We start from the raw sequence: 23,391 nt of genomic DNA, 5'->3' as shown, positions 1-23,391 counted from the left end.
AAGGCACACTTATGGAGGTAGGTGTACTGTTCCTATGAAAAGAAGACCAAAACAACAACATTCCTGTGAAGTCATGACCAGCAACATCCATTATTCTGACATTACCTTTGAGTATGATCTTTTCCTGTTGCTATTGCTAATGGTTGTTAATGTCTTTCCACTCTAACAATACTCTACGTAAAGTTATACACTGCATGAGAAACGCAAGTCATCTTGTCTCTGACCTCTGTCTGTACCATCAGTGCCCGGTGCATGCGCATGTCGTAGACGGTTCCATACACATCAACAATGTTGTCCCGTTCGATCTGGAAGATTATGTGATCGATTGCGATAAAGGTCCCCGTCCGGCCAACCCCAGCACTACACAACCAGAGATTGAGAACAAAGAGGAGTCAGAATCAGAATGCTTTTGTTTTGTGTGTGTCTCTCTCTCTCTCTCTCTCTCTCTCTCATATATAGATATATATGGGTATTTTGTCTTGGTGGTGCTTTAACAAAAGACATTTAGTTATATTGTAGATAAAATGATGGTGTATGATTGAGAAACAAGTGTCAGTGGTGTGGAGAGAGTGCCCACCTGCAGTGCACCACAGTGGGGGAGTGGCGAGAGAACTGGTCCATATGCTCTCTCACCATGTGTCGGAAGTTGATAAGCAGCTCTGTGGTTTCAGGAACACCATGGTCAGGCCATGCTGTGAAGTGGTATTGCTGCACAGAGCGAGTCTCTCTTGTCTTGTGCTGGGTAGACAGCACAGTGTGACTTAATTGAATATTGACTCTCCTTATTGACTCGTGTTATTTTTTTATTCATAGTTTTATAAATAGATCAATAAAAAACCAAGAGCTTCTATAGTCAAACCAGTTGGACATATACACAATACACAGCAGTTTGGTGTCTATACAATATCAAGGTCAGTAATAAAAAAACAAAAGTGAAAGTCGTACAAATGAAAAGTGATCTCAGTGTAAGTAATGAACAGTACAGGCCAAAAGTTTGGACACACCTTCTCAGTCAATGTGTTTTCTTTATTTTCATGACCATTTACGTTGGTAGATTCTCACTGAAGGCATCAAAACTATGAATGAACACATGTGGAGTTATGCACTTAACAAAAAGTGGATCATTTTAGGTGACGACCTCTTGAAGCTCATCGAGAGAATGCCAAGAGTGTGCAAAGCAGTAATCAGAGCAAAGGGCGGCTATTTTGAAGAAACTAGAATAAAAAACATGTTTTCAGTTATTTCACCTTTTTTGTTAAGTACATAACTCCACATGTGTTCATTCATAGTTTATATGCATTAGATATATTGCTAGATATAAATGAAGTGAGACTCAAAATATAAAGGGCTATCTTAGCTGCTTCTTCTCATCTATAAGCCTTTCAAAACTAATAATAAAATCCAGTTTTCCTCACCCTGCTAAACTTACATTTCTAACAGCAAAGTCCCTTATAGTCCACTCGGGCAAGATGATTTCAGAAGTTGTTGCAACCGTGAAGTTTTCGTAGCGCATGCTCTCTGAAGGCCAGTACTGTTCACATTTCACCTGTTGTGAATTTTAATTTCATATCATCATCATATTAGAAAAAAGCAATGGTTTATGACAGTGTGCAAGCCAGTGCACAGGAGTACTCACCCGTCCCTGTTCATTGCACCGTGTCAGCATTACCAAAGTTCTAACATTCTTCTCCCAGACCATCCTCCAGAAGTCACTCACTGTACCAGGCAGTGGGCCCTGAGTTGCAATAAACTCCCTTCTGGAATTATAGCCCTGATAAAAACACATATTGGATATCAAGCACTCCCCGTCGGCCAGACTAAGACACACTAGAGTAAAAATTTCATCACCGGTATGTAGTTGGCATTGATGTAGTCATCAAACTGGCTTCCCAGAACAGATAATTTCACTCTGGAAGAATCATCTGCATTGTACAAAACACATATTTATCCATATTTGAAATATCTAAGAAATATACGCTGCCTTGCCAAAAAATGAGTTGTACACTTTACTTTAGCTTTCTTATAGGCAGACAGCTGTTTAGATCATGACCATTGATAAATTTAGCTGTTTTTGCTCATAAGTCTGTTATCTCACATAAATCCAGGTGGTGACATTATTAATTAATCATTTTTATTATATGGGCAGAGCAGTGCATTATAAACAACATTATGCTACAACAACATACATTATAACAAACACTTTCAAATAAAACTTAATTAAAACTGTCAACTTACATGGCAGTACATTGCTATACCGGTTCTTTGGTTTGTTTTCCAGTGCAGAACCACTTGCTTTAGACTGGGCCGTGCCAACTGCCTTCATATCCTTGTCATAAACAGTATTTCATTGTAAATTCTATTGTAATATGATGTAATGAAATTAAATAGAAATTTTACCTCAAAGAGGAATTTTAAGGAACATATAATTTAATTGAGCTATGATTCAACACATTACTTATTACATATGTTATGTTGGTAAATGAATTACTTCATAAAACAACCTTATAGTTTATTGCATGTTTAAGTTTATGGAGTGTTTAATTATATAGTACCTCATATTCTTCAGCAAATCCACAGTTTGAATTTGCAGACATTTTAGTGTAGTAGCTCTGATAATTTTCAATTTGTACAGGCAAACTACTGCTCAACAGGAAAAAGGCAATTTGTTTAGTACAGTCTATTCAAACAAAAGATCCAATGAAAAATATAGTGTTGTTTTTAAATATACTTACACTTTGGTTCTGTGTAAAAAAAATATATATATATAGTATAAATATATATAGTTCCTGAAATCTCATAGTGATTTAGTATTAGAACCTACTTTATGGAAGTAAACTGGATTCTGTTTTCAGGAGCTGTGGTGTTTGTGTGGGCTTTTTTCCAGAATTTGGGAATTTTTCTAAAAGACAAGAGGACAGATATTTTTAAGATCAAGATTTTTTAGCAATGTCTGACTTTAGTACATGATCCATGATGTAGATGTGATATGTCACCTTTTTTTGTAGATAAACATGATGGCTATTGGGATGATCAAAAACAAAAGCACACCCAAAGCAATGCCAACTGCAAAGATGAAAAGGAAAATATATACATAAATACACACATACACACACAAACACACACACACACACACACACTCACCAATTAAAACTAGATCTAGAATGTTTACAATACATGTTAAGATCATTGTTTTTCATAGATTTTGCATGAGAAAATGCAATTTTTGCTGTGTTGCTAAAGTAACCTTTTTGAATGTGACAATAGCTGCTGCTAATCATGCTGATGCTAATTAGGCATTATGCTGATGTTCTCATATTAATCACCATTTTTTGCATCCCCCTTTCATTTCATCCAACCTCAGTAATGCCAGTGAGTATTCATTGTTCTATACATATTGAAATCGTTTCCCACTGAATGTCACTTTTGCCACTAATGTCACTTTTGTCACATTACACTGCACTTACTGTGCTGCTTGTCCTGCTGAATGTAACATTCAATGTTAGTATACATTGCACCAGAAACATGGCAAAACACTGTCTCATCACACTTTGTGTAATGAAGCTGCTGATGACAATAAAGTAACCTTGAACCTTTTTTCTGACCAACATTCACATATGTTTGGGCCACTACCCAGTAATTGTGTCGGTTTTGGAGATGGTTGAATTGCATGGTTGAAGATTTTTCTATGCCATCCCCTCCAGCATTGGACATGATGACACAAAGGTACAGTGCATTCATAAAGTACTCACAGCCCATCGCTTTTCCCACATGCTGCTCAAATAAAATAATACGACGCATTAATGTATACTGTGAGAAAATTAGCAGTTTAGTGCATGACTGAAACTATGACTGTGTCATGACTACGGACTTACGGGGGAAGGACGCGCAGAAGCAGGACATGCTGGGAAGGGGGTTTTATTAACAAATAAACAATAAATACAAATAAACAATGGCACGGTGGCCGAAAACAATTCAACGTAAACTGGCCCGCAGGCGTGTGGCGATTGCCAGAACTGAAAATACACAATTACTCAACAGTGCACTAACGTCCACGAAAATGTTGTCCCTTCCGAAGGGGCGGAAATGTCTGGCTTTTATGCACCATCAGGATTGGCCACTGGTGATGAGCCCAGCTGCAGTCAATCCTGACAGACTGCGTGTATATATTATTTAAAAAATAGTTATGACATTGTGTAAGATGTGTCTTCTGATACTTTTCTAAAAGAATCAGAATTAACATTTTATCAGTTTGAATTCCAGTAGATCTTCAATTGGAAAAAGCCTAACATTAACATTATAAAGGGTATTTTTCAAATATACCATTTTAATGAGTTTGAACCTGGAACACAACATTCCTACATACTGCTCATATTCCACCAGTATTTCTTCCACCTACAACTAGTCAACTGCTCTGGTGCTACTGGGAGTAGTAGTGTCTTAAAAATATAAATGTAATACATATTAAAAATGCTGGAAATTTAATGTTTTCTGTCAGAAAAAATACCTTCAGTTAAAACCATGACTAAAACTATGATTTTATGTATATATTAATTAAAAAGTGATTGTGAAACTCATGTATATATTAAATTAAAAGTAGTTGTGACACTGTGTAAGCTGTGTGTTCTGACACTTTTCTGTTAGAACCAGCATTGACATTTTCATCAGTTTCAACTACAGAACAAAAGCCTGGCTTCAACTTTATGAGGCATAATTTCAAGACATTAGGACAAAGCACATTGTATGTGGTCAAAAAGTTTAGATTACTCATTCGTCAGCACACTTCTCTCATTCTCGAGCCACGGTAAAGACTGCTCTGGTAATTGCACCATGTTTATCTACCACCACCAAGCGCTCTTACAGCGTCTCCACACCCCAGCAGTTGCCTGTCTCCTTCCTGCTCATTTCAACCCAATCACCCATGTCCTTCAGTCCCCAGTCCTCCTGCTTCTCCTGCCACTTCTATCATGTCTGCTCATGCGCCCCCAGGCCCTTCCCCTGACAAAAATTACAGTAGCTCTTCAATTGGAAAAAGCCTGGCTTTACCATTATGGAGTTTATTTTTTAAGATGACTAATTTGAGTTTGAACATGGACAACAAAATTACTACACAACCACAACAAAAAACAATTCCTACCTGCTTTGCTGCTAGAAGTAGAGGAATCTATTGTGATACTCAAGGACGTGGTGACTGAAAAATATAAATACAAATGATTTCATTAACAGTGCTGGAATGTTGATGAATTCTGATTGAAATGATATGTTCAGATAAGTGCATGACTGAAAATACTATTTACTGTATATATCAGTTTAATAATGGCTGTGACACTGTGTAAGATGTGTGTTCTGACACTTTACTGTCTGAACCAGCATTAAGATTTTCAGAAGTTTGAACTACCGGACAGGTCCTCATGGTGCAAAAGCCTGGCTTCAACTTTGAGATGCATAATTTGAAAGCATTAGGCTGTAGCACATTGTATGTGGTCAAAAAGTTTAGATTGACTTGTTGAACAGTCCAGAGTTCTTGAATAAAATGGATGACAATCTATTGTATGTTTGTTTTTCAGCAGATGTCGTTCTGAAAATGTTCACCATCCACAAAAATCCTTTTTTTTTTTACAGTCAACATTTATATAACCAAAACAACAACATTACTAAATGCTACTGTAATTCCACAATTAAAAACACAAAACTCACCTGCTATGGTGCTATTTGAGGTAGAGGTGTCTGAAAAATATAAGTACAAACATTTTTATAAACAGTGATGGAATGTTGTTGAATTTGGTTTGAAGTTATATGTTCATGACTGAAACTAATTGCATGTATATACATTCCAAAATAGTCAGAATGTGTAAGATATGTGTTCTGACACTGTCACGACTACGGACTTACGAGGGAAGGAAGCGCAGAGGTTTGACATGCTGGGAAGGGGGTTTTATTATAACAAACAAAGAAATACAAATAAAGACTGGCGCGGTGGCCGAAAACGATTTAAACTTAAATAAAGAACATAAACAAACCCGTAGGCGTGTGGCGATTGCCAGAACTCAAAACACATAACACCAAACAAGGTCAAGTTCGTGCATAGAGTTCACGAAAATGCCAGCGACCCCGAACGGGCGGAAACTTCCGGCATTTATGGGGCGTCAGGATTGGGTTCCGGTGTGGAGCCCAGCTGCAGGCAATCCTGACAGAGCCCCCCCTCCAAGGGCTACGTCCTCGGAGCCCCAACAGTACCATCAGTGGAGGCGGCGGGGTGGACGGCGGCAACCACAGGGCTCCTGCCCTGCTGTATCCTCCCCTTGGAGGACCCGGTCCCTCGGGCTGGCTCCCCGGCGTGGTCAGGCGTGGCGGCCCCGGTCCCTCGGGCTGGCTCCCCGGCGTGGTCAGGCGTGGCGGCCCCGGTCCCTCGGGCTGGCTCCCCGGCGTGGTCAGGCGTGGCGGCCCCGGTCCCTCGGGCTGGCTCCCCGGCGTGGTCAGGCGTGGCGGCCCCGGTCCCTCGGGCTGGCTCCCCGGCGTGGTCCCGCTTGGCGGCCCCGGACCCTCGGCCTGGCTCCCCGGCGTGATCCCGCTTGGCGGCCCCGGACCCTCGGCCTGGCTCTCCGGCGTGGTCCCGCTTGGCGGCCCCGGACCCTCGGCCTGGCTCCCCGGCGTGGTCCCGCTTGGCGGCCCCGGACCCTCGGCCTGGCTCCCCGGCGTGGTCCCGCTTGGCGGCCCCGGACCCTCGGCCTGGCTCCCCGGCGTGGTCCCGCTTGGCGGCCCCGGACCCTCGGCCTGGCTCCCCGGCGTGGTCCCGCTTGGCGGCCCCGGACCCTCGGCCTGGCTCCCCGGCGTGGTCCCGCATGACGGCCCCGGACTCCCGTACCTGCACACAATAATCAGGGCCGATCCATCTGGGTACGTGTGGGCCCTGTCTCCACATGTCCCCTCTGACACATCTTGTGTCACCCCCTGCACCGCGCAGGGAGATTGTCCCAGAGCCTCCGGCGACTGTTCCAGGCACCCCAGGCTGGTGCCTTCTGGGACTATGCAGCCCCTCTCACTGCACGGCCCTGGTGCCAAGGGGGGGGCATTGCCAGACCATCCGGCTAGCCCCTTCTGCGTCCGTTGGGACAAGCAGGCCCTCTTCCTGCCTGTCCCAGCTGGGTCCTCTTGCCTACCCGGGGGCTCTATGGCGCTCCACCCCTCTGGAGGCAGACGCAGGCCCATGCCTGGCCCGCCCTCCTCACTGGCTACCGGAGGACCCAGCTCCATCGCTTCCCCACCTCCCCTCCCCTCAGGAGGAGTCCCCAACCCGAACTGCACCCCCCCAAAAAATTCTTTGGGGGAGCACCCCCCCCGGCTGGACTTAGGGGTACCTTGGGGCTTGTCCACCTCGCCTTGGACCAGCACATTCGGGTCAGGAACCTCCTCCCTAGGGTTCGGCTCTGCGGCTGGGTCGCCATCTGGTGGACACAAAGAGGGGAAGTGGGGGCGACATACGGACACATATGCCACGCACACACACACACAGACAGAGACAGACAGAAGAGAGGGTCGTCTGGCTCCCTCTCTGGGCTCTCCGGGACCTCCTCAGGGGGCACAGCCAGGATCTCAGGAGGTGCGACCTTTTCGTCGCCCGCCAGTGCTTGGTCTTCTTGCCCCGGATCCTGACTGGCGCTGGACGTGGTGGAGGGGCAGAGTTCGATCCCTGGCTCAGGCCGATCAAACTCCGCCCTCAGTCTCTGCTGGAAGTCCCGAAAACTCCTGTCGGTCTCTCCCTGCTGCCAGAGGGCTGTGCTCCAGCCCCATGCTGACCCAAGCAGACACGCGAGGATGGTGGTGGTCTTATCAGTGTCTGCTGCCCCACTGAAGGGTCCTGGGACCATTTGGCTGTCCCACACGGGGCTGGGCACGTCGCTGGAGATGGTGGTGGGCGTGTGGCGTGGGGGGTGGTGGACGTCTTCTCCAGCATGCGGGGGCGCTGGTGATGCGCTGCCGTTCAGCTGGGGAACGTCCGAGCAGAGGGAAGGCGGGTCGGCGACTGGAACTGGGAGGGCATCTTCCCTGTGAGGCAGTTCCGGCAGTGCAGTTGCTGGCTGGCGACCTCCTGTTGCCCTGTTCCACCAGCTTACCCCCGCATCGCTGTCCTCCTCCTCACTGTTGTCGCACCTCTGGGACTGACGTGGGTTTCTACGGACCTCGCAACGATCATGGACGGGCACGATGGGCGGAGCCATCCCGGCACCGACTGCCCAATCGGCGTCATCCTCGTGTTGGTCCGTGTCGACCTCATACCCTCGGAAGTCACGTGGATCTTCACGGATGTCGCGACAATCTCGGACGCGCGCGCTGGGTGGAGCCATCCCGGCCCCGACTGCCCAACGAAAATCCACGTCATTGTCGCTTTCGTCATCCGTGTCCTCCCACCTGTGACTCCGAGGGTCGTCCACCCTGCGGACATCCTGGACCCAGGGTGCGATCAACTCCCAGGGACAGAACTCTGGCCATTCGGGCTGGAGCCTGCCCACCTCCTCGCTGGACGAACGCCGCCGTTGCCGCTTCTCACCCCCCTGGAAGTGACGTGGGTCCCCACGGACCTTGCGACGATTGCAGACTGGTGCGATGGGCGGAGCCCAACTCTCGTCTCCCGTGCTCTCGTCGTCGTCCGTGTCGTCCCAGTCCACGGGGAGCCTTGCCAGCAGAGCGCAGAGTTCTTGGCTCGACATGCCGAAGATCGTGGGGGTCGCATCTTCTGCGCTCGCTGCCCACGTCACTTCCTCGCTGCTGCCGACGCCAACGTCCTCGCTCCGCCCACTCACCCGCCGACGTTGTCGCTTCCGGGTTTCGCGGAGTTTCCCGCGGGTGACGTCATCACGCGGCGCCGCGTACCACGGCTTCTCAGGGAGAAAACGCTCCACCAGAACGGGTGTCTCGTCTCTCCCCTGGCGTCCGCGTTCGCCGCGCCGGGCTGCGTCCTTCGCGGCGTTCCTTCTCCTCTGTTTTTTACCTCTGCGCTTTTGGGTGGGTCGCTGGCATTCTGTCACGTCTACGGACTTACGGGGGAAGGAAGCGCAGAGGTCTGACATTCTGGGAAGGGTTTTTATTATTAAATAAACAATAAACACAAATAAAGATGGGCGCGGTGGCCGAAAACAGTTTAACATAAATCACGAACTGAAACAAACCCGTAGGCGTGTGGCGATTGCCAGAACTCAAAACACATAAAACAAAACTAGGTCAAGTTCGTGCAGCGAGTTCACGAAAATGCCAGCGACCCCGAACGGGCGGAAACTTCCGGCATTTATGGGGCGTCAGGATTAAAGTCAGGTGTGGAGGCCAGCTGCAGGCAATCCTGACAGACACGTTTCTATTAAAACCAGTGTTGATATATTTAACCGTTTCAACTACAGTAATTCTCTAATTAAAAAAGATCATGGCTTTTGGCATTTTGGAGTTTATTTTTTAGGCCGACTAACTTCAGTTTCAATAAGGTTGACAACATTACTACATACTGCTCATATTGCACAGATTAAAAATATATACAATTCTCACCTGCTATGGTGCTAGCAGTAGAGGAAGCCACTGTGCTACTCAGGGAAGTGGTGTCTTAAAAATATCAGTACAAAACATTTTATAAACAGTGCTGGAATGTTGATGAATTCTGTTTAGAATTATATTAAATAAAAAATACTGTGTAAGATGTGTGTCAGAACCAGCATTGACATTTTCATCAGTTTCAACTGTAGAACAGGTTGTCATGGGGCAAAAGCCTGGCTTCAACTTTATGAGGCATAATTTCAAGACATTAGACCATAGCTCAATGTATGTGGTCAAAACGTTGACTTGTTTACTAGTTACAATTCTTTAATAAAATGGATGATAATCTATTGCATGTTTGATTTTAAGCTCATATGGTTCTGAGAATGTTCACCATTCACAAAACTCCTATTCTTTGGTCAACAATCATGAGCATTTATAATCAAAACAGCAAAACAGTGTTTCTCTTGCTTTATCATCATATAATTCTGTACAGGATAAAAAGAAAAGCACTGCTTTAGGTACTGAGTAAAATTCTTCAACTAGGAAAAAAGTAAAAAAAAAAAATAGAGGAGGTTTACATTACAAATTAGTAGTAAGACATTGTCTGAAGTGCAATGGCATAGCTTGGATGAGTGGGGGGGAAGGGGGGGGGGGTCAAGAAATTAAAATACTTCTCTATTTTTTTTAAACAAACAGTAATTTCTTTACAGAGAGTAGAGCCTGTTGTATTTAAACTTGTAAAAATGTATTTACAAATAGCAATTTTCTTTTAGATATATTTTATCACATATATGTCAGCACCAGTACAAAAAAATACAAATACTGCTGTAATTTCACAATTAAAAATACAATTCTCACCTGCTATGGTGCTAGCTGTAGAGGAAGCTATGGTGCTACTCAGGTGGGTGGTGTCTTAAAAATATAAATACAAAACATTTTATAAACAGTGATAGAATGTTGATGAATTCTGTCTAGAATTATATGTTAAGTTAAGAGCATGACTGAAACTAGGATTGCATGAATATATTAATTCAAAAATATCTGTGACCCATTGAAAGTTGAGTGATCTGACACTTTTCTAGCATGACCAGCATCAACATTTTGAGCAGTTTCAACTCTAGAACAGGTTGTCATGGGGCAAAAGCCTGCCATTAACTTTATGAGGCATTATTTCAAAGCATTAGGACATAGCACATTGTATATGGTCAAAAACTTCAGATTACTCTTTCGCCAATGCCCTGCTCTTATTCTCAGGCGTGTGCACCAACACAACAAAATGATTACAAACTGCTCATTTTCAATAGATGGAAAAAAAACAGGTCTAACCAGCTTTAGTGCTAGCAGTAGAGGAAGACGTTGTGCTACTCAAGGACGTGGTGACTGAAAAAGATAAGTACAAATGATTTCATTAACAGTTCTGAAGTGTTGATGAATTCTGGTTGAAAATTATATGTTCATAACTGAAAATATGATTGCATGTAAATATTATTTAAAAAAAGATGTGACACTGTGTAAGATGTGTGTTCTGACACTTTTCTGTCAGAACCAGCTTTAAGATTTACCGATTTTTAACTACATGACAGGTCGTCATGGTGCAAAAGCCTGGCTTCAACTTTATGAGGCATAATTTCAAAGCATTAGGACATAGCACATTGTATGTGGTCAAAAAGTTTAGATTACTCTTTCGTCAGCACCCTGCTCTCATTCTCAGAAGTGTGCACCAACACATCAAAATTACTACAAATTGCTCATTTTCAACAGATAAAGAAAAAAAGCATTTCTAACCTGCTTTGGTGCTAGAAGTAGAGGAATCCATTGTGCTACTCAAGGAAGTGGTGACTGAAAAATATAAATACAAATTATTTTATGAACAGCGCTGGAATGTTGATTAATTCTGGTTGAAATTATTTTTTCAGAAGAGAGCATGTATATATTTGTTTAATAATGGTTGTTTGTGTGTATATATTATTTAAAAAAAAATTCTGTTGTATGTTTGGTTTTTAAGCGCATGTGGTCCTGAAAATGTTCACCAAAAACAAAACTCCAATTTTTGGTCAACAATCATGAGCATTTTTAACCACAACAACATTACTAAATACTGCTGTAATTCCACAATTAAAACACAATTCTCACCTGCTATGGTGCTAGCTGTAGAGGAAGCTATGGTGCTACTCAGAGGAGTAGTGTCTTAAAAATATAAATACAATGCATATTAAAAATGCTGGAAAGTTAATGTATTCTGTCAGAAACAATACCAGAAATAAGACCATGACTGAATCTATGATTGTGTGTATATATTATTTCAAAAATAATTTGAAATAAATGTTATTTTAAAAAAAATTATGAAAACTCTGTAAGATGTGTGTTCTGATACTTTCACTTGAGTTTCAACAAGGACGACAACATTACTACATACTGCTAATATTCCACAGATTTAAAAAATATAAAATTTTCACCTGCTTTGGTGCTAGCGGTAGAGGAAGCGCTTGTGCTAATCAGGGAAGTGGTATCTTAAAATTGTTTAAACAAATGATTTCATTAACTTCTTCTACCATGTGTATTCATGGGCCCACATTCAACTGGAAAAAGCCTGGCTTTACCATTATGTAGTTTGTTTTTTAAGTTCATTTTCCACAAATTAAAAAACAACCACAACAACAAAAAACAATTCCTACCTGATTTGCTGCTAGAAGTAAAAGAAGCAGTTGTTCTACTCAAGGAAGTCGTGACTGAAAAATATAAATACAAATGATTGCATTAACAGTGATGGAAAGTTTATGAATTCCAGTTACTTTACTTTACTTTACTTTACTTTACTTTATTTGGCAGACGCTTTTATCCAAAGCGACTTACAATGGGAAGACACCAGCAATTCTCGTTCGATTTCTATAGAATATCAAGTATACAAACTAAGAGCCCTGATAAGGCTTAGACTTGTCATTGAAGAACATGCTCGGAGAGTGTTGGGTGCTAGACTAAGAAAAATTATAATGTATTTATACATTTTGTATTTGTTTGTTAAATGTGTATGCATGTGTATGTGTTAAATTTGTCTGTAATATTTTTGGAATAAGAGGGTTTTCACCTTCTTCTTAAAAGTGGTGATAGTCTCGGCTAGTCGTGTGGAGGAGGGTAGGTTGTTCCACCAGCCAGGGACAACAACGGAGAACAGACATGATTGGAATCGGAGACCCCGTGAAGAAGGAATTTTTAGTCTCCTTTCGTTTGCCGATCTGAGAGAGCGTGTAGGAGTGTATCTAGGTAGTAGTGTGTTGATGTAGGAGGGCGCAGTTCCATTTACAGCCCTGTAGGCAAGCATCAAGGATTTGAACTCAATGCGAGCAGCTACCGGGAGCCAGTGGAGGGAGGTAAGGAGAGGTGTAACATGGGTGTATTTTGGCTGATTGAAGATGAGGCGGGCTGCCATATTTTGGACCATCTGGAGTGGTTTTATGGTGACTGCAGAGGCTCCAGCCAGGAGAGAGTTACAGTAGTCGAGTTTGGAGATTACCATTGCCTGGACGAGGAGCTGCGTAGCCTGTTGTGAGAGAAAAGGCCGAATCTTGCGAATGTTGTAGAGAGTGAACCTGCAGGATCTGGAGATCGCAGCAACATGATGGTTCAAACTCAGTTTGTTATCTATCCAAACCCCAAGGCTTTTTGCAGATGCCGTGGGTGTTAACAATAGCGATCCAATTTGAATTGAAAGGTTTTGCTGAGGAGAATTGTTGCCCGGAAAGATCAGAATCTCGGTTTTGGATAGGTTGAGTTGGAGGTGTCGCTCAGACATCCATGCCGATATGTCTGAGAGGCAGGCCGAAATTTTTGTTGCTATAGTAGCATCTTCTGGTGGGAATGACAGATAGAGCTGGGTGTCATCAGCATAGGAGTGATAGGAGAAGCCATGTGATTGGATGATGTGACCAAGTGAGAGAGTGTATATTGAGAATAGAAGGGGGCCAAGGACAGAGCCTTGTGGAACCCCTGTGGTTACCCTAGAGAGGACAGATGTCTCACCTCCCCATGATACCTTGAAGGACCAGTTGAAATTATATGTTCAGTTAAGTGCATGACTGAAAATACTATTTATTGTATATATTAGTTTAATAATGGTTGCGACACTGTGTAATATGTGTGTTCTGACCCTTTTCTGTCAGAACCAGCATTAAGATTTTCAGAAGTTTGAACTACAGGACAGGTCGTCATGGTGCAAAAGTCTGGCTTCAAATTTTATGAGGCAAAATTTGAAGGCATTAGGATGTGCCACAATGTATGTGGTCAAAAAGTTTTGATTGACTTGTTCGCCAGTCACAAAACTCCTATTTTTCCAGTCAACTATCATGAGCATTTATAACCACAACAACATTACTAAATACTGCTGTAATTCCACAATTAAAAACCCCAAACTCACCTGCTATGGTGCTAGCTGTAGAGGAAGCTATGGTGCTACTCAGGGGACTGGTGTCTTAAAATATAAATACAATGCATATTAAAATATGCTAGAAAATTAATGTATTCTGTTAGAAACAATACCTTCAGTTCAAACCATGACTGAAATTATAATTGTGTGCATTATTTCAAAAATCATTGAGAAAACTGTTTAAGATGTGTGTTCTGATACTTTTCTAGCACAATCAGCATTAATATTTTTGAACAGTTTAAACTACACTAGCTCTTCAATTAGAAAAAGTCTCGCTTCAACATTATGAAGGTTATTTTTTATTTTGACTATCTTGAGTTTAAATCAAGATGACAATATTACTACATACCGCTCATATTTTAAAGATTAATAAAATTATTTAATTTCCAACCTGCTTTGGTGCTAGCAATAGAGAAAGCCATTGTGCTATTTGAGGAAGTGGTGTCTGAAAAATGTAAGTACAATTTTATAAACAGTGATGGAATGTTGATGAATTCGGCTTGACGTTATATGTTCAGGTAAGAGCATGACTGAAACTAATTGCATGTATATAAATTCCAAAATAGTCAGAATGTGTAAGATGTGTGTTCTGACACGTTTCTATCACTAACAGCTTTAACATATTTCACAGTTTCAGCTACAGTAATTCTCAAATTAGAAAGATCATGGCTTTGGCATTATTGAGTTAACATCAGTTTCAATAAGGTTGACAACATTACTACATACTGCTCATATTGCACAGATTAAAAAATATACAATTCTCACCTGCTATGGTGCTAGCTGTAGAGGAAGCTATGGTGCTACTCAGGTGGGTGGTGTCTTAAAAATATAAACACAAAACATTTTATAAACAGTGATAGAATGTTGATGAACTCTGCTTAGAATTATATGTTCAGTTAAGAGCATGACTGAAACTAGGATTGCATGTATATATTAATTCAAAAGTAGTTGTGACCCATTGTAAGTTGAGTGATCTGACACTTTTCTAGCCCGACCAGCATCAACATTTTGAGCAGTTTCAACTCTAGAACAGGTTGTCATGGGGCAAAAGCCTGCCATTAACTTCATGAGGCAGAATTTCAAGGCATTAGGCCATAGCTCATTGTATGTGGTGAAAAAGTTTAGATTGACTTGTTCACCAGTTACGATTCTTTAATAAAATGGCTGATAATCTATTGCATGTTTGGTTTTTAAGCTCATGTGGTCCTGAGATTGTTCACCAATCACAAAAATGGACAAATTTTTTGGTCAACAATCATAAGCATTTATAATCAAAACAGCAACATTACTAAATACTGCTGTAATTCCACAATTAAAAACACAATTCTCACCTGCTATGGTGCTAGCTGTAGAGGAAGCTATGGTGCTACTCAGGTGTGTGGTGTCTTAAAAATATTAATACAAAACATTTATTAAACAGTGCTGGAATGTTCAGTTAAGAGCATGACTGAAAATATAATTGCATGTACATATTAATTCAAAAATTGTTGTGACCCATTGTAATAAATAAAAATAAAAATGAAGTGATTGTCACATGTGATACACAGCAGCACAGCACACGGTGCGCACAGTGAAATTTGTCCTCTGCATTTAACAAATCACCCTGAGTGAGCAGTGGGCAGCCATGACAGGCGCCCGGGGAGCAGTGCATGGGGGCGGTGCTTTGCTCAGTGACACCTCAGTGGCACTTTGGCAGATTGGGATTTGAACCGGCAACCTTCTGGTTACAGGTCAGCTTCCTTAACCGATAGGCCACCCCTGCCCTTGTAAGTTGAGTGATTGGCATTGTGAGTGAGTGGCATTGTAAGTTGAGTGATCTGACACTTTTCTAGAACTACCAGCATTTTGAACAGTTTCAACTCTAGAACAGGTTGTCATGGGGCAAAAGCCTGCCATTAACTTTATGAGGCATAATTTCAAAGCATTAGGACATAGCACATTGTATATGGTCAAAAACTTCAGATTACTCTTTCGCCAATGCCCTGCTCTTATTCTCAGGAGTGTGCACCAACATGAGAAAATTACTTCAAACAGCTAATTTTCCACAGGTAGAAGAAAAGAGCTCTAACCAGCTTTAGTGCTAGCAGTAGAGGAAGACGTTGTGCTACTCAAGGACGTGGTGACTGAAAAAGATAAGTACAAATGATTTCATTAACAGTGCTGGAGTGTTGATGAATTCTGGTTGAAAATTATATGTTCATAACTGAAAATATGATTGCATATAAATATTATTTCACAAAAAGTTGTGACACTGTGTAAGATGTGTGTTCTGACACTTTTCTGACAGTACCAGCTTTAAGATTTACAGAACTACAGGACAGCTGGTGCAAAAGCCTGGCTTCAACTTTATGAGGCAGAATTTCAAAGCATTAGGACATAGCACATTGTATGTGGTCAAAAAGTTTAGATTACTCTTTCATCAGCACCCTGCTCTCATTCAAGTGTGAACTAACACATCAAAAATACTACAAACTGCTAATTTTAAACAGATAAAGAAAAAAAACATTTCTAACCTGCTTTGGTGCTAGAAGTATAGGAATCCATTGTGCTACTCAAGGTAGTGGTGACTGAAAAATATAAATACAAATTATTTTATTAACAGCGCTGGAATGTTGATGAATTCTGGTTTAAATTATTTTTTCAGAAGAGAGCATGTATATATTCATTTAATAATGGTTGTTTGTGTGTATATATTATTTCAAAAATAATTGTGAAAACTGTAAAATATGTGTTCTAATACTTTAACTTGAGTTTCAACAAAGACAACATTACTACATACTGCCTAAATTCCATAGATTAAATAAAAACAGAGTTCTCATCTGTCTTGGTTCTGGTGCTAGAAGGAAGAAATCGTGAAACTCAGGGAAGTGGTGCCTTAAAAATTATAAGTACAAATGATTTCATTAACTTCTTCTACCATGTGTATTCATGCGCCCACATGCCGTTCCCCTGAGCTGTTTGAACTACAGTAGCTCTTCAACTGGAAAAAGCCTGGCTTTACCATTATGTAGTTTGTTTTTTAAGTTCATTTTCCACAAATTAAAAAGCAACCACAACAACAAAAAACAATTCCTACCTGATTTGCTGCTAGAAGTAGAAGAAGCAGTTGTGCTACTCAAGGAAGCAGTGACTGAAAAATATAAATACAAATGATTGCATTAACAGTGATGGAAAGTTAATGAATTCCAGTTTAAATTTTATGTTCAGTTAAGTGCATGACTGAAAATACTATTTATTGTATATATTAGTTTAATAATGGTTGTTACACTGTGTAAAATACGTGACACTTTTCTGTCAGAACCAGCATTAAGATTTTCAGAAGTTTGAACTACAGGACAGGTTGTCATGATGCAAAAACCTGGCTTCAAATTTTATGAGGCAAAATTTGAATGTTTTAGGATGTACCATATTGCCTGTGGTCAAAAAGTTTAGATTGACTTGTTAACCAGTCACAATTCCTGAATAAAATGGATTATAATCTATTACATGTTTGGTTTTTAAGCGCATTTTGAGAATGTTCACCATCCACAAACTCCTATTTTTTGGTCAATAATCATGAGCATTTATAACCACAACAACATTACTAAATACTGCTGTAATTTCACAATTAAAAACTCAAAACTCACCTGCTATGGTGCTACCTGTAGAGGAAGCTATGGTGCTACTCAGGGGACTGGTGTCTTAAATATATAAATACAGTGCATATTAAAAAATGCTGGACAGTTAATGTATTCTGTCAGAAACAATACCTTCAGGCAAAACCATGACTAAAACTATGTTTTTTTGTGTACATATTATTTAAAAAATGATTGTGAAAACTGTGTAAGATGTGTGTTCTGATACTTTAACTTGAGTTTCAACAAGGATGACAACATTACTACATACAGCTCATATTCCACAGATTTAAAAAATATAAAAAATTCACCTGCTTTGGTGCTAGCAGTAGAGGAAGCACTTGTGCTACTCAGGGAAGTGGTGTCTTAAAAGTATAAGTACAACAAATTTTATAAACAGTGCTGGAAAGTTGATGATATCTGTGTAGATTTTTTGTCCAGTTAAGACCATGACTAAAACTATGATTGCATGTATATATTAAATTAAAAATAGTTGTGACACTGTGTAAGATGTGTGTTCTGACACTTTTCTGTTAGAGCCAGCATTGACGTTTTCATCAGTTTCAACTACAGAACAAAAGCCTGGCTTCAACTTTATGAGGTATAATTTCAAGACATTTCAAGACTTCCTGCTCAAGTTAGCCCAAGCGCCCATGTCCTTCAGTCCCCAGTCCTCCTGCTTCTCCAGCCACTTCTATCATGTCTGCTCATGTGTCCCCAGGCCCTTCCCCTGACAAAATCTACAGTAGCTCTTCAATTGGAAAAAGCCTGGCTTTACCATTAAAGTTTGTTTTTTAAATTGACTAATTTGAGTTTGAACATGGACAACAAAATTACTACACAACCACAAAAAAACAACCACAACAACAACAAAAAATTCCAACCTGCTTTGCTGCTAGAAGTAGAGGAAGCCGTTGTGCTACTCAAGGAAGTAGTGACTGAAAAATATAAATACAAATGATTTCAATGACATTTCTGGAAAGTTGATGAATTCTGGTTGAAATTATATGTTCAGTTAAGTGCATAACAGAAAATACTATTTATTGTATATATTAGTTTAATAATGGTTGTGACACTGTGTAAGATGTGTGTTCTGACACTTTACTGTCTGAAAAAGCATTAAGATTTTCAGAAGTTTGAACTACAGGACAGGTCATCATGGTGCAAATGCCTGGCTTCAATTTTATGAGGCATAATTTGAAGGCATTAGGATGTAGCACATTGTATGTGGTCGAAAAGTTTAAATGGACTTGTTCACCAGTCACAATTCTTGAATAAAATGGATGATAATCTGTTGCATGTTTGGTTTTTAAGTGCATGTGGTCCTGAGAATTTTTTGGTTAACATTCATGAGCATTTATAACCACAACAAAAACATTACTAAATACTGCTGTAATTCCACCATTAAAAACACAAACCTCACCTGCTATGGTGCTAGCTGTAGAGGAAGCTATGGTGCTACTCAGGGGACTGGTGTCTTAAATATATAAATACAATGCATATTAAAAAATGCTGGACAGTTAATGTATTCTGTCAGAAACAATACCTTCAGTTAAAACCATGACTGAATCTATGATTGTCTGAACATATTATTTAAAAAATGATTGTGAAAACTGTGTAAGATGTGTGTTCTGATACTTTAACTTGAGTTTCAACAAGGATGACTACATACAGCTCATATTCCACAGATTTAAAAAATATAAAATTTTCACCTGCTATGGTGCTAGCGGTAGAGGAAGCGCTCGTGCTACTCAGGGAGGTGGTGTCTTGAAAATATAAGTACAACCAATTTTATATATAGTGCTGGAAATTTCTGAAATTTATATTTCTGTGAAATTATATTTCCAGTTAAGACCATGACTGCAACTATGATTGCATGTATATATTAAATTAAAAATAGTTGTGACACTGTGTAAGCTGTGTGTTCTGACACTTTTCTGTTAGAACCAGCATTGACATTTTCATCAGTTTCAACTACAGAACAAAAGCCTGGCTTCAACCTTATGAGGCATAATTTCAAGACTTTAGGACAAAGCACATTGTATGTGGTCAAAAACTTTAGATTACTCATTCGTCAGCACCCTTCTCTCATTCTCGAGCCACGGTAAAAAGACTGCTCTGATAATTACACCGTGTGTATCTACCGCCACCGAGCGCTCTTACAGGCTGGTGCCCACTGCTGCTTCTCCACACCCCAGCAGTTGCCTGTCTTCTTCCTGCTCAAGTCAACCCAAGCGCCCATGTCCTTCAGTCCCCAGTCCTCCTGCTTCTCCAGCCACTTCTATCATGTCTGCTCATGCGCCCCCAGGCCCTTCCCCTGACAAAAATTACAGTTGCTCTTCAATTGGAAAAAGCCTGGCTTTACCATTATAGAGTTTGTTTTTTAGATTGACTAATTTGAGTTCGAGCATGGACAACAAAATTACTACACAACCACAACAACAAAAAACAATTCCTACCTGCTTTGCTGCTAGAAGTAGAGGAAGCCGTTGTGCTACTCAAGGACGTGGTGACTGAAAAATATAAATACAAATGATTTCCTTAACAGCGCTGAAATGTTGATGAATTCTGGTTTCAATTATTTGTTCAGACAAGAGCATGACTGAATATACTATTGCATGTATATATTCGTTTAATAATGTTGTTTGTGTGTATATATTATTTTAAAAATAATTGTGAAAACTGTAAAATATGTGCTCTGATACTTTTACTTGAGTGTCAACAAGGACAACAACATTACTACATTCTGCTCAAACTCCATAGATTAAATAAAAATACAATTCTCTTCTGCTTTGGTGCTGGTGGTTGAAGGAAGAAATTGTGCTACTCAATGAATTGGTGCCTTAAAATTGTTTCAACAAATGATTTCATTAACCATGTGTATTCATGCGCCCACAGGCCGTTCCCTGACCAGTTTGAACTACAGTAGCTCTACAACTGGAAAAAGCCTGGCTTAACCATTATGTAATTTGTTTTTTAAGTTGAGTAACTTGAGTGTGAACTAGGATGACAAAATTACTACACACTGCTCATTTTCCACAGATTAAATAAAAAATTCTAACCTGCTTGGGTGCTAGCAGTAGAGGAATCTGTTGTGCTACTCAAGGAAGTAGTGACTGAAAAATATTAATACAAATAGTTTCATTAATAGTGCTGGAAAGTTGAGGAATTATGGTTGAAATGTATATGTTCATAACTGAAATTAGGATTGCATGTATATATTAATTCAAAAATAGTGGTGACACTGCGTAAGATGTGTGTTCTGACACTATTCTGTCAGAACCAGCATTAAGATTTTCAGAATTGTGAACTACAGGACAAGTTGTCATGGTGCAAAAGCCTGGCTTCAACTTTGAGAGGCATAATTATAAGACATTAGGCCATAGAACATTGTATGTGGTCAAAAGGTACAGACTGACTTGTTCATCAGTCACAATTCTTGAATAAAATGGATGATAATCTTTTGCATGTTTGTTTTTTCAAGCTCATCTGGTCTTGAGAATGTTCACCATCCACAAAACTCCTATTTTTCGGTCAACAATCATGAGCATTTATAACCACAACAACAACATTACTAAATACTGCTGTAATTTCACATTAAAAACCCAAAACTCACCTGCTATGGTGCTACCTGTAGAAGAAGCTATGGTGCTACTCAGAGGACTGATGTCTTAAAAATATAAATACAATGCATAATAAAAAAATGCTGGAAAATGTATGTATCTGTTAGAAACAATACCTTTAGTTAAAACCATTTCTGAAACTATGATTGTGTATATATTATTTCAAAAATAATTGTGAAAACTGTGTAAGATATGTGTTCTGAAACCTTTCTAGCACAACCAGAATTAACTTTCAACAGTATAAAATACAGTAGCTCTTCAACAGGCAAAAGTCTGACTCTAACACTACAGTAAGTATATTTTCATGGTCAACAGTCTTGATGGTGTGAAATTAGGAAACTGGCAACATCATAATATACATTTAAAATATAAACACACAGTTCTCACCTGCTTTGGTGCTAGCTGTAGAGGAAGCCATCGGGCTACTCAGCAAGGTGGTGTCTTAAAAATATGAGTACAAGCAATTTTAAAAATCTTGCTAAACTGTCTGAAACAATATGTTCAATTAAGTGCATGAATCAAACTATGATTGCATGTGTTTATTATTTCAAAAATAGTTGTGAAACTGTGTAAGACACTTTTATAACACCATCAGCATGAACATTTTAACAGTTTGAACTGAAGTAACACTTCAATTAGAAAAAGAGCTTGAAACAGGATGACAAAATTACTACCTACTGATCATATTCCACAGATAAAAAACCCCAGAATTCTAACCTGCTTTTGTGCTAGCGGTAGAGGCAGCCATGGTGCTACTCAATAAAGTGGTGTCTTAAAAACATAAGTTGAATTGATTTCAAAAACGTTTCTGTAATATTGATGTAAAACCTCCAAAATGATGAATTTGGAGTATGACTGAAACCATGGTTGTGTCTATATATTAATTTAATATTCAGTATATTTTCAAGTTTGACATAATTGATGGTTTACTAGGACAGAAACATTATGAAATAGTACTTAAATTCTATATATAGGAACATAATTCTCACCTGCTATAGTGCTAGCTGTAGATTTATCATTAATGTTTTCAAAGGAAAATGGGTCTAAAGATATAGGAACAAAGTTTTTTTCTTTATTGAGTATTACGAGTATGACTGAAAACATAATTGTGTGTAAAAAATGTCATATTTATTTGACAAATGTGTGTAAAACCAGGATGGCAACTTTATAATAAAAAGATTAAAAACACACAGTTCTCACCTGCTTTTTTACTAAGCAAGGTGGTGTCTTTAAAATATGAGTATAATCTATTTTAAAAACTTTGCTGAACTGTCTGAAAAAATATGTTGAATTAAGTTCATGACGCAAACTATGATTGCATGTGTATATTATTTCAAAATTAGTTGTGAAACTGTGTAAGACACTTTTCTAACGCCGTCAGCATGAACATTTTAAACAGTTTTAATTAAAGTAACTCTTTAATAAGAAAAAGAGCTTGAAAGAGGATGACAAAATTACTACCTATAGATCATATTCCACCGATAAAAAAACCCACAGTTCTCACCTGCTTTGGTGCTAGCGGTAGAGGCAGCCATGGTGCTACTCAAGAAAGTGGTGTCTTAAAAACACAAGTACAAACAATTTAAAAAACTTTGCTGAACTGTCTGAAACAATATGTTGAATTAAGTTAATGACGCAAACTATGATTACATGTGTATATTATTTCAAAAATAGTTGTGAAACTGTGTAAGACACTTTTCTAACACCATCAGCATGAACATTTTAAACAGTTTTAATTAAAGTAACTCTTTAATAAGAAAAAGAGCTTGAAACAGGATGACAAAATTACTACCTAATGATCATCTTTCACCGATAAAAAAAATACAATTCTAACCTGCTTTGGTGCTAGCGGTAGAGGCAGCCATGGTGCTACTCAAGAAAGTGGTGTCTTAAAAAGACAAGTTGAATTTATTTCAAAAACGTTTCTGTAATATTGATGTAAAACCTCCAAAATGATGAATTTGGAGTATGACTGAGACCATGGTTGTGTCTATATAATAATTTAATATTCAGTATATTTTCAAGTTTGACATAATTGATGGTTTACTAGGACAGAAACATCATGAAATAGTACAGGGTGTTAGTAGCCTAGTGGGTAACACACTCGCCTATGAACCAGAAGACCCGGGTTCGAATCCCACTTACTACCATTGTGTCCCTGAGCAAGACACTTAATTGCTCCAGGGAGACTGTCCCTGTAATACTGATTGTAAGT

At 39.9% G+C, this 23,391-nt stretch overlaps 1 protein-coding gene across 2 annotated transcripts in view; it reads right to left on the bottom strand.

The window, feature by feature from the left end:
* LOC114766777 (serine-rich adhesin for platelets-like) overlaps positions 1–23,391 on the bottom strand; it is a 52,612-nt gene that overhangs the window by 607 nt on the left and 28,614 nt on the right. For both annotated transcript variants that reach the window (XM_028957971.1, XM_028957972.1), the window contains 37 exons: positions 23,011–23,064; positions 22,681–22,734; positions 22,166–22,219; positions 21,564–21,617; positions 21,170–21,223; positions 20,616–20,669; positions 20,013–20,066; positions 19,266–19,319; positions 18,977–19,030; positions 18,438–18,491; positions 17,865–17,918; positions 17,566–17,619; positions 17,016–17,069; positions 16,453–16,506; positions 16,009–16,062; positions 15,271–15,324; positions 14,705–14,758; positions 13,931–13,984; positions 12,195–12,248; positions 11,653–11,706; positions 11,305–11,358; positions 10,846–10,899; positions 10,378–10,431; positions 9,532–9,585; positions 5,695–5,724; positions 5,135–5,188; positions 2,994–3,063; positions 2,822–2,899; positions 2,733–2,741; positions 2,553–2,640; positions 2,236–2,326; positions 1,849–1,922; positions 1,637–1,771; positions 1,430–1,546; positions 578–738; positions 225–360; positions 1–32 (listed from right to left, as the gene is read on the bottom strand). The exon at positions 1–32 is cut by the window's left edge and continues 607 nt beyond it. In XM_028957971.1, the coding sequence (XP_028813804.1) occupies positions 1–32; positions 225–360; positions 578–738; positions 1,430–1,546; positions 1,637–1,771; positions 1,849–1,922; positions 2,236–2,326; positions 2,553–2,640; positions 2,733–2,741; positions 2,822–2,899; positions 2,994–3,063; positions 5,135–5,188; positions 5,695–5,724; positions 9,532–9,585; positions 10,378–10,431; positions 10,846–10,899; positions 11,305–11,358; positions 11,653–11,706; positions 12,195–12,248; positions 13,931–13,984; positions 14,705–14,758; positions 15,271–15,324; positions 16,009–16,062; positions 16,453–16,506; positions 17,016–17,069; positions 17,566–17,619; positions 17,865–17,918; positions 18,438–18,491; positions 18,977–19,030; positions 19,266–19,319; positions 20,013–20,066; positions 20,616–20,669; positions 21,170–21,223; positions 21,564–21,617; positions 22,166–22,219; positions 22,681–22,734; positions 23,011–23,064 (2,371 nt within the window). The remainder of the gene's footprint in view (positions 33–224; positions 361–577; positions 739–1,429; positions 1,547–1,636; positions 1,772–1,848; positions 1,923–2,235; positions 2,327–2,552; positions 2,641–2,732; positions 2,742–2,821; positions 2,900–2,993; positions 3,064–5,134; positions 5,189–5,694; positions 5,725–9,531; positions 9,586–10,377; positions 10,432–10,845; positions 10,900–11,304; positions 11,359–11,652; positions 11,707–12,194; positions 12,249–13,930; positions 13,985–14,704; positions 14,759–15,270; positions 15,325–16,008; positions 16,063–16,452; positions 16,507–17,015; positions 17,070–17,565; positions 17,620–17,864; positions 17,919–18,437; positions 18,492–18,976; positions 19,031–19,265; positions 19,320–20,012; positions 20,067–20,615; positions 20,670–21,169; positions 21,224–21,563; positions 21,618–22,165; positions 22,220–22,680; positions 22,735–23,010; positions 23,065–23,391) is intronic.

This window comes from Denticeps clupeoides, chromosome 17, assembly GCF_900700375.1.
Source record: "Denticeps clupeoides chromosome 17, fDenClu1.1, whole genome shotgun sequence".
NCBI lineage: Eukaryota > Metazoa > Chordata > Actinopteri > Clupeiformes > Denticipitidae > Denticeps > Denticeps clupeoides.
The sequence above is the reverse complement of the archived record's forward strand: the minus strand, read 5'-3'. Positions and strand labels throughout refer to the sequence as shown.